The following is a 10,681-nucleotide window of genomic DNA, read 5'->3' on the forward strand; positions in this document are numbered from 1 at the left end:
AGGACCTTACAAGGTCGTACAGAAACTACGCTCAGGGCCCTACTACTTAGAGGACAAAGACGAAAGGTGACTCGAGCAGCCATGGAGTGTGAATCATCTCCAACCCTATAGGGCCAAATGAGAGATGCATAAGTAAATATAGATGTATTTGTGCATACGACTTCTGGATTCAGGATAGACATGAATAAAAAATAAGTTTTCCAGATTATTGAGCTGATTGGCCAAGTTAAAAGTCGAGCGACGACTATAAACCCTTGTCACCATTAACGATCGAGAGACGACCTTAAACCTTTGTTTCCGTCAATGGTCGAGTGGTGACCTTAAACCCTTGTTTCCGTCAATGGTTGAGGGGCGACCTTTAACCCTTATCTCCGTCAATGGTCTAGTGGTGACCTTAAACCCAGTCTTCATCAACGATCGAGCGGCAACCTTAAACTCTTGTCTCCATCAATGGTCGAGCGGCGACCCTAAACCCCAGTCTTCATCAATGATCGAGTGGCGACCTTAAACCCTTATCTTTGTCAACGGTCGAGCTACAACCTTAAACTCTTGTCTCCGTCAATGGTTGAGCGACGACCTTAAACTCTTATCTCTGTCAACGGTCAAGTGGCGACCTTAAACCCTTGTCTTCATCAACGGTCGAGCGGCGACATTAAACCCTTGTCTCCATCAATGGTTGAACGACAACCTTAAACCCCAGTCTTTGTCAACGGTCGAGCAGCGACCTAAAATCCTTGTCTTCGTCAGTGGCCGAGCGGTGACCTTAAACCCTTATCTCCGTCAGCGGTCGAGCTACGACCTTAAACCCTTGTCTATGTCAGCGGTCGAGCGGCGACCTTGTCTCCGTCAGCGGTCGAACAACGACCTTGTCTCCGTCAACGGTCGAACGATGACCTTAAACCCTTGTCTCCGTCAATGGTTGAGCGACGACCTTAAACCCCAGTCTTCATCAATGGTCAAGCGGTGACCTTAAATCATAATCTGCACCAACGATCGAGCGACGACCTTAAATCCCAATCTTCATCAAAGGTTGAGCGATAACCTTAAACCCTTGTCACCATCAGAAGTCGAGCAGTGACCTTCAATTTGGAACTGATCGATCGGTTATGACATCAAATAACCCATTGCCAATCAAAAAATCATGAAACCGCACTTGGGGGCATAAACGACTCAGTTTCACTCTGGTTTGTGCGGCAGCGCGTGAACTGAATACAAGTCGAAACTGAAAATGTCGAATTGCAAGAAAAGGACAAAGAAAAATGGTTTGCCAGATGAACGATCATTCGTTGATACTTAAAAAAATTACAGAAGGAAAACTCGCACGAGTAGACTCACTCAAGATAATCTAATACATCATCGGGCAGCGACTCAGTCAGCTTGTCCCGGCTAATAATCTTTCTTGTCAGAGCGGTGGGAGGTAACCGCCTTCCTTTAGTTGATCGAGAGTCCCGTCGATAGCAAAGTTGAATAGACGGAGTGTCCGATCGGCGACCTTGTCATCAAAAATGTTCGAGCGAATGTAGGCTTGCTTCATGAGGTTAAACCTACTCGACTCTACTCCCTGATAAGTCTCTAAGGCTGCTAGGTATGCCTTTAGCTATGCCTTCAACTTGACCAGCTCTTCATCTTTGGCGTCAAGCTGGGTCTTCGCGATGGTCTACTCGGCCGATCGTCCATCCCGCTCGGCCTTCAATGTGGTCTTAGCCTCCTTTAGGTTTTGGGTCAACACTCGAAACTCCTTATTTTTTATCTCCAAGTTCTCGATAGCCAGAGCTTCCTGGTGTTGGCCAAATTGAGATTGGACTCGAAGGATCTGACCTGTTTATCAAGCCAAGCCAATTGTGCAGCCAGCTTAGCGCCTTTGCTCTTCTCCGCCTCCAGCTACTCAGAGCTCTTACTCAAATCGACTCTTAAATGAGTCATCTCAGCACTCATCTGCTCCAGCTACGCCTGGGAAGCAGATGATTGGTCGCTCGGTGCCGGCAACTGCTTGACTTCTTGCTCCAAAAATGTGAACCTTTGGCATATGGAGAGGCTCTCTACCCAATATTGTGAGGAAGTAAGAAATTTTTTATTAGGGGCAAGCGGTGATGAATAGTAACTTGTAAAATACTTACCCCAGTAGACATCTGGGTATGACTATCGACAAGCGCCCCTAGAGGCGTGACTGCCGCATGGGCTCGTGCGTCGGTCCATATCTGTGCTAGCAGTCCCTGGATAATTATTTGGTGCTTCGGGCTCAGGATTCAGTGTTTTCAGAGTCACGCCACTCGTCCGTAGGTAGATGGATGACCGTCGTTATGTGGCGCTGGCCATGCTGGGCAGACGATGTTGAGGTTACTCTGCCAACCGACCAAGACGTTGACGTCGGGCGGATACTAGACTTTTGAGTCTTCGGCGATGGAGGCGGTATGAAAGTGACTGGCAATGCATAGATAGTTCCTTGCGGCAATTCGGACAGAGACGACATCCAATCAGATGAAAGCGAAGTATGTGGGATGATCGTCGCTTACTAAGGCGCAGGGGTGGAAGTTTTGCCCCGCTCGGATGAAAGATGTGGACTGGTCCTGGTTGGAGTTTATGTAGCAGAGGTAGTAGATAGGGCGGCAATCTCCGTGCGACGCCTCTTTCGGCTTATCAATGACTCCCTGGAAGAAGTGATTCCGAGGCCTTGATGACTAGAATTACCAGGAGACGCTCGAGCAGGACAATCACTTCACCTCCAACCGTACAACTGGCTACTCTGTCGCTCTCTTGAGCTGGGGCTCCTGTGCTCTCTTCGAGCGAATCCTCATGAGAGCTGACCGGCTGCAAGCCGCGGTTCTCCAACTTAGCCTTGGCCGCAACATTGATCTCTGCGTCCGCGAGTTTGACTTTGCCTGCCAGACGTGCGTGCAACATGACTTGAGCTGCAAAAGAAAAAGAGAAATCAGTTAGATTCAAAAGTTAGACAAAGAAGGAGCATACCTAGGCTGGACGGAAGTCATGTGCGGATCGGGCTCAGGCTGAACACGTAGAAAACATCCTCTAGCAACAACATGTGTATATGGTATTTCTGACCGGCCAAGTTGGAAGCTGCATGAAAGAAGTCCAAGCAGCTCTTGTATTTCTTGAGCTTTAGAGGGTTCAGCACCTCTAATTGTCACCTAGTCGGGAAGTCTTGCCGCTTTGTTAAGTGAATAAAGAAGTAGTAGTCATTCCAATACTTGTTAGAAGACGACATCTTGTCAAAAAAGACTAGACCCACTCGAGCTTGGAAGAGAAAAGTCCCCAACTAGGACAATTTAGAATAATAGAAATGGTGAAATAGCCGAGGAGTAAGGGGAATGCCGTGCAGGCGAAACAAAACGACGACCACACATAGCAGCCGAAAGGATTTCGACACTAGTTGATGGAGAGAAAATACGAAAATATTTACAAATGACAGAGAAGAAAGGGTGGATCGGGAACTGCAGACCAGCGGTAAATTTGTCCTTAAAGAAGCATACAAAACCCGAAGGTGACTCGTTCGGGCAGTCAAAAGCTGTAGGAAGACAGATTTGATAATCGGAGGGAATTTCAAAGGTAGTTCTCAAACTCTCAGCATCACCTCCGTCGAACCTGGACTCAATAGATGTGTACCAGAGCCTAGGGAGTCAGGGACGGAGACAGGAGGTTGAGAAAAGCTTGCCATTGGAAATGAATGTCGACGAGAAACAATGAAGAAGTTCGATTGAAAGAAAAGACAATAAGAAAAACAAACAGATCCGATTGAAGGGTACAGAGAGCTTACTAGAGGAAGGGTATAGAGAGCTTCCTAGAGAGATCGCTACGAGCGCCGGAATAGCGTAGTGTCACTGGAAAGTTCGAAGACGGAGACACAGAATGAGGAAGATGACGACGCACGCGAGGTTTATAAACCTCGCGATCGATCGACCTCAGTCGTCCAATCTAAAGCTACGAAAACCTAGAAGAAGATCCCATCATTGATTTTGAAAAGGCGCACGCCTCGTTGCAAGAGAATATTCGTCTGTCACATCGAGCGTGTGGCGGCAGTGAGGGACACATGTCCTTCAGTCATCGGATAACATATATTGAGCTTAATTAAAAAGATATAGTCGCGTGCTCGACCATAACTATCAGGGATTTACACGGTCTTTAAGAAATCTAAATGACGTCAGCCAAGACCGAACTCACCCAAGGACTCGTAAGGAAAAGGAAAACATGTGGCAAGTGTTGCTGCTCAGTGTCCCGATCGACGCAAAGAACGGGTCACGGGGCTAAACCTGGCAACGACAAAATGAAGTTGAGTGGCATTGGCTTGTGGGCCGATCAGTGATTACAGATCGAGCACAGTCTGATCGGATGCTGTAGTATTTGGGTCGAACGAGCCTCAGAGTAGCCAAAGGCACATCTTATCCAGTCAGTCGGACTTGCAGCCTCCTTTAATTAGACTTGAAGGGAAGACTTGTGATGCAGCGATAATGAGGAGCCTACCTGGCACGAGTCAATTGCGACGGTGTAGGTCAAAGTCAAGGTGGTCAATGCCAGGGATTAAATAAGGCTCGGTCGCACTCGAGCGGGAAGCAGTTCATCGGCTAATCGGAGGGATCATTGTCCGGTCGCCCATATGGGTAAAACCAGTATCTGGTCAACCTAGTTGACAGGAGAGCAAACTGAGCGGGTCGAGAGCCCAAGTCGAGCGGACCAGGAGCTTGAGTCGAGCGGGACACCCGTCCGGCTTAAGGTAGGGCGTTGACATTGTGTACATAATGGACTGGTAAAATAATAAAAGAGGAAAAGATAGATAATTAATAAGGGAAAGAGAAAATAAAAGAAAATATTTTTATTTATCTTTAAATGAGAAGAAGTCAAGACAAAGATATCTTCCGTCGGTAATTAATATTATTATTAAATAGGGGAAGATGAAGATCATCGAGAAAGATATAAAAAGATATGCTAAGTACGAAGAAAGATAAGAATATATTTCTAATATTTTTTCTCTCTTTATTTTTTATCTGAATATTGGAAGGTCAATATCAAAGACTCATTTTTTAATTTTAGGTTTGTTTTATAAAAAGGAGCGATGTCTTCATATTATCAGTATCAGTAGAACTGTTATTTTTCCGACTTTTAAATTTCACGCCTTCGGATATGATCAAATACAAATCATGAATCATTATTAATCCGTATCTTAGCTACGCAATTTAAGTATCTGTGGCATATATTTTTAATAAAAAATCATGTAAATCGAATAAGTACCATAATGAAACCCCAAAAATAATCAGAAATAAATCAAAATAAAATTGATAAAAGAAATAATAGAAGCGCAGGGGAAAACAAATCGTTTGATCCATAACTTATTCAACGCAATCCTGATCCGCAACGCGTCTCTCCCACATCGTCAGCCTTCCTTTTTACCGATCGCCCCGCTTCCGTCGTATCTACACGTCGCCGACGCAACCTCCTCCTATTCTCACCCGCACCACCATTCCGAGCCCACCGCCTCATGGCTGCTTCGGACTGCGACGCCTGGATCCAACTCAAACTAGTTAAAAAACTGGGTAGCAATAACAGCCCGCCCTGGACGCCACCCCGAAATCTCTATCTCCGCCAACGATCGCGCCACACGCCGTCCCGAATCCCATCTCGGCCGTCCACCTCTCCTTCGGCCATGGTCCACGTCGCGGGTGGTCCTCTCAAACGGCGATGTGAAGGTGGTGCTCATCGGCGTCTCGATGGAGAATCTGACGGTGGACATTTCTCGACTGCCCCCTTTTTCTTTTCTTCTTAACTAATTCGTGTCGAACCTTTACCTCTTTCCTTTCTCCTTCTCCTTCTCCTTCTCCTTCTTTGCTTCTTTTAAAGCGTTCGAATACATTGTACCATTGTGGCTAAACAATGGTGGGCGACGACGAGCCCCTTTCGAAGGGCGTGGAGGAAGGTAGCATCCTTCTAGAAAACGAGACCCAGGCCGTACTCAAGAAGCCGGTATCCGCTCGCCGACGGCGGATCGAGCTCTGTCGCGCCGGGTTCTCAGGAAACAAGCGCCTCAAGGATCCGTCAGAAGGCGGTTCGATTTCATCGTCTCCTCCAGATCGCGATGCTGACGACGGGCTCGTCGGGATCGGTGTTGCTGAGAGGCCGAAGGGTTCGGGGCCGCCTCCGGTCGCGGTCCATTCTCACGGGGCCGTTTCTGTAATTGGGGGGAGGCGGGAGATGGAGGACGCAGTCTCTGTGGCGCCGGAGTTCGCAGCGCCCTCTCGGCACGACTTCTTCGGGGTGTACGACGGCCATGGAGGCGCAGGGGTGGCGCATCTGTGCCGAGAGCGGCTCCACGTCGTGCTGTCAGAAGAGGCGGCGGACGGGGGGTGGCCGCGGGTGGAGGGGCGGTGGAGGGAAGTCATGTCGGCGAGTTTCTCGAGGTTGGATGAGGAGGTGGAGGCGATGACATGGGGCGAGTCGTCAGAGAGGACGATGGGATCGACAGCGGTGGTGGCCGTGGTGGGGACGAACCGGATCGTGGTGGCCAACTGCGGCGACTCAAGGGCCGTGCTCTGCCGCGGCGGTGCCGCGGTGCCCCTCTCCTTCGACCATAAGGTAAAGCTTCTACGCGCTGTCTTCTTTTTTTTGTTTTTTTAAAATGTCCTCATATTATATTTTAACAATTATGCATGTGTTTCTCATGGGAGATGGTAATGTACGAAGAAGAAAAAATGGCTTCTTTTTCTCCATCAGATTAGTGTTCAAAGTAATTTTTTTTACTGCAATTTTCTTAACTAAATGCATCGCATGCTCTTGATGGATGAGTTTCCTGACTGTTCTTCACACTTTTTTTTTTTTGTAAAAAATGTACTGTTCTTCTTGCATGATTTAGATCTACTCATAATTGAATTTGGTTTTGGGTTGTGATGATATTGGTCCCAATGGCAATGAGGAACCATGTTGATTGCATTCGGTAATTTGGGAAATGAATACTGTAATCCACTCAACAAATGACTCATGTTCTTAGCCACTGGCTTTCTTTCGAACTCATAAAGATGAAGCATTTTTGTTGTTTTCTAGCATAGAAGTAATTTCTTTCTATATTACCAGAGAAATAATGGCTCATGTGGTTGCTGTTTCTATTCTATCATATCAGGAATGATTTCAAAATTATTGTTGGGGGAGAGAAAAAGTTCAATATGAGGGCATCTCCCACGTTAGAGTTTTAAATGAGTTTTTTTTTATAATCTTAATATGTCACATCAATAATATTATTGAAACATCTCCAATGGTTAGAGCTCTAAATAAGTTTTTTTTTTATCCAATTCATAGTATGAGTTGGATGGTTTCATGCATATTGCATTAATTTCATGACACATGAACAGCTTTGAGTTTTCATTACTGCTTTTAAACTACAAACCTCAAACTTCACATCTACAATACTTCAAGGCTTTTTATTCACATCTACAATACTTCAAGGCTTTTTATTCAGCTTTTTAGATTTTACAAACCTCTCATAAATCTTGCATTGGAGATGCCTTGAGGGACTGGCAGTCATATGGTATGAGTAAATTCACAAGATGGACGGTTGCAGTGTGTAGTCCATCAATCTAGAACTCATTTAAGGTGCCACCATGCTAGATGAATGTTTAATATCTTGCATGGTAAACATGGCAGTATCTTCTAGTCTTTTATGAAAACCTAAATGCCTGATAAAATTTGGGTCATTCAAAGAATCCGAGTGTTTCCTTTAGTTGGTCTTATGTTTTTTAATTTCTTATCATGCACAGGCTGATAGACCAGATGAGATCGAAAGAATTGAGGCAGCTGGAGGTAGGGTGATCAATTGGGAAGGCTATCGTGTTTCTGGTGTCCTTGCCACATCCAGATCTATCGGTATGTTTCTTTGGACCAATCGCGTGTTGGTCTTATATTAAAGTATTAGTTTCATACTCAATTTTACTTGGAATAGGATACTAGTATTTAATATGCGTGTGAATCGAAATGTTTGATCTAGGTATTTTTTTTTTAAAAAAAAACTACTCGTGATTGATATCAAAGTGTATTATAGATAGAGTATAAGCTGTCAGCTGTACATCAAACGTTAATGGAGATATTGATTGCTCCAACATAATTATCAGAATTCAAGATCTGCAAAATATAGTCATTATTCCAGTGAAATTTTACAAGGATGCTCCCCCTCGTTCACGAAGGGTAGAAATAATTATAATCCTCTGAAGTTTATGGATGGTTGTCCATTGCATTTACAGGGGACTATTACCTGAAGCCATTTGTGATACCAAAACCAGATGTGACTGTGACCGAAAGGACCGACAAGGATGAGTTCCTCATCCTAGCCAGCGACGGTTTATGGGATGTGGTCTCCAACGAGTCCGCATGTAGGATTGCGAGGCAATGCCTCAATGGGAGGACGGCGAAGATGTTTCCTGATGCAGTCGGTGGATCGACCCCTACTGAGGCCGCAGCTCTACTGACTAAGCTCGCCATCTTGCGAGGGAGCGAAGACAACATCAGCGTGGTGGTCGTGCAGCTCAAACAACTCCGCATCAAGGTGCCACATTAGTGATTAGAGAAACTCGAATTAATCGTGTCTTGTGTTTGGATCTCTTGGCGCCAACTACGGATGGGTGCGGAATGATGTATGTAATGATTGAGGTGGAGATCTAACTCATGTGATTATTCAGTACGATGTTTTTGTTTATACGGACTACGATGTACAGCCATATTTCTCTTATGGAAAAGATAACAGTTCGTCTCTCTCTGTTTTAGATAAACTTGCGTAGCAAAGTCCTCTTGGAACGGTGTGGTAAGATGTGGTGGTTGAGATGAGTATTAGCATGAGATTATGGAGTCAAAATTCGGCGATTTCGAGTATGTTTTTCTCCTATTTTGATCATTGTATTAATGGTTAGTAGATATTAGTGATTTATATTTTTTTGTGTTAGTCTGATGATGGATCATTCCTAGTAAATCGTATTTTGCCGCATTGTTTTAATCTTCATTGAATCACGTAAAATATTCAATTCAACTGTTCGTTTTGTTTATAATACTGTCTATTATATCTCCTTCCATGACTAGTTGTAGAAAACAGATATCTCCTTCCATGACTAGTTGAAGAAAACAGGGGCGACAAATGGCAGACAGGATTCGATCAACGCGGACCACCTATATAGGTTAGACCTAATATCGGGTTTAGGGTCAGGCTGGCGGACCTAAAGGCGGAGTCACTTGACTATTTCACCAAAGTCCACATTGGCCCTCTTCTAACTCTACTTGGTGCTTCTAACCTCCTTGCTTGTCCGATAATCTCCCTTTCCCTGGTCTTCGTAGGAGCCCGATGAAGCTCCGGGGGCGTCCCTCTCTGTCCTAGGTTGCTTGACCCAAAAGCAGTCCCGATGACTTATTGACCCAGTACTATTGATTTGATAGAAGTTGATCCGATAAGTGAGTACTCAATCATAGACGATTCAACTCCTATCAACATATCGCAATCGATATATAAGATTTAAAAATCAAGTGAAGTCAAATTATATGATGTTTAAATTTATTTAATAAGGTAGTCAATCTTAAAATGAACCAAATAGTTAAATAATTATTCAAATTTAACTTAGATTTTTTTTTTAATGAACTTGAGTTTATTTAAATTTAGTTGAAACTTGACAAATTTATTTTATTGTTTGAAATTTTTATATTTTAAATTGATTTACTTGATTATTGGATTTAATAATACAAACTTATTATTTTTTTTAAAAAAATATTTATTTAATATGTTGATAAAAATTTTATTGATGAACAAATCTATAAATATTATTCACAAAAGTTGTTTATTAATATTATTCATGTATATTATTCGTTGTGTGTGAACATTGACAAGCGGAATATATATATGTTCAAACTTATTCATTTAATTTAATGAATTTTTTAAAATTATTTATTTATTTAATTATATATATATATATTGAATGATCTTAATAAATTTTTACTAAGTAAAATATCAAGAGCTTCATGAACGTCCATTTAGAGACCTGGCGTTATACTTAATGTTATCAAATCAAAATAATTTTTTTTAAAAGAAATGAGATTGCAAATACGAAAAGTTTCATTCAAATTGTCGGGCCCAATATTATAGCCCATATAACGAATCTCGGCCCACATTTGATCCACTGGGCTCAAAATTGATGTCAAAGCTGACTAAACTTAAATTATTAATTCACACCACTCCCTTTCCAACTGTATTAATCAATCATACGATGAATTCAGCTCGTGACATTAATATCTACACACACATTTTTTTTCAGTGTCATTAAATAGCACCTCAGATATTATTGCTCGGCTCATAAATGGTCGGCGTTGAGAAAGCATATATTTCTCTGTGTCATTAAATTCTCGGCTCTCCAGTTCTATGTCAACTCCACAAAATCCTCTCAATATTTCCTTTATAATTTCACACTTTTGATTAAATATATTTCTTATTTCATTTTTATATTTTACCATATATATAATTAATTTTTTATAAAATTTAAATCTATAATATGGAATAATATTAAAAACTAAATTATATGTTTACATTCTACTTTTTTAAACAAAAACTGAAAAAAAAATTATTTTAATAAAAAAATAAATGAAGAAGCAGCTTCCTAAATAAGGAGCTACTCCATACCTAAATTGAGGGAGCTCTCTTCCATCCTAATGTCAC

At 42.7% G+C, this 10,681-nt stretch overlaps 1 protein-coding gene across 1 annotated transcript; it reads left to right on the forward strand.

Annotated features, from left to right (window-relative positions):
* The first annotated feature begins 5,796 nt into the window (after nt 1-5,796).
* LOC121970568 (probable protein phosphatase 2C 8) lies at nt 5,797-8,742 on the forward strand. Its single transcript, XM_042521361.1, has 3 exons — nt 5,797-6,579; nt 7,755-7,860; nt 8,235-8,742. Exons 1-3 carry the CDS (start codon nt 5,881-5,883, stop codon nt 8,546-8,548), a joined length of 1,119 nt encoding a protein of 372 aa, XP_042377295.1. The 5' UTR covers nt 5,797-5,880; the 3' UTR covers nt 8,549-8,742.
* The last annotated feature ends 1,939 nt before the right edge of the window (nt 8,743-10,681 follow it).

The sequence above is a fragment of the Zingiber officinale genome, chromosome 4A, assembly GCF_018446385.1.
Source record: "Zingiber officinale cultivar Zhangliang chromosome 4A, Zo_v1.1, whole genome shotgun sequence".
Classification (NCBI taxonomy): domain Eukaryota; kingdom Viridiplantae; phylum Streptophyta; class Magnoliopsida; order Zingiberales; family Zingiberaceae; genus Zingiber; species Zingiber officinale.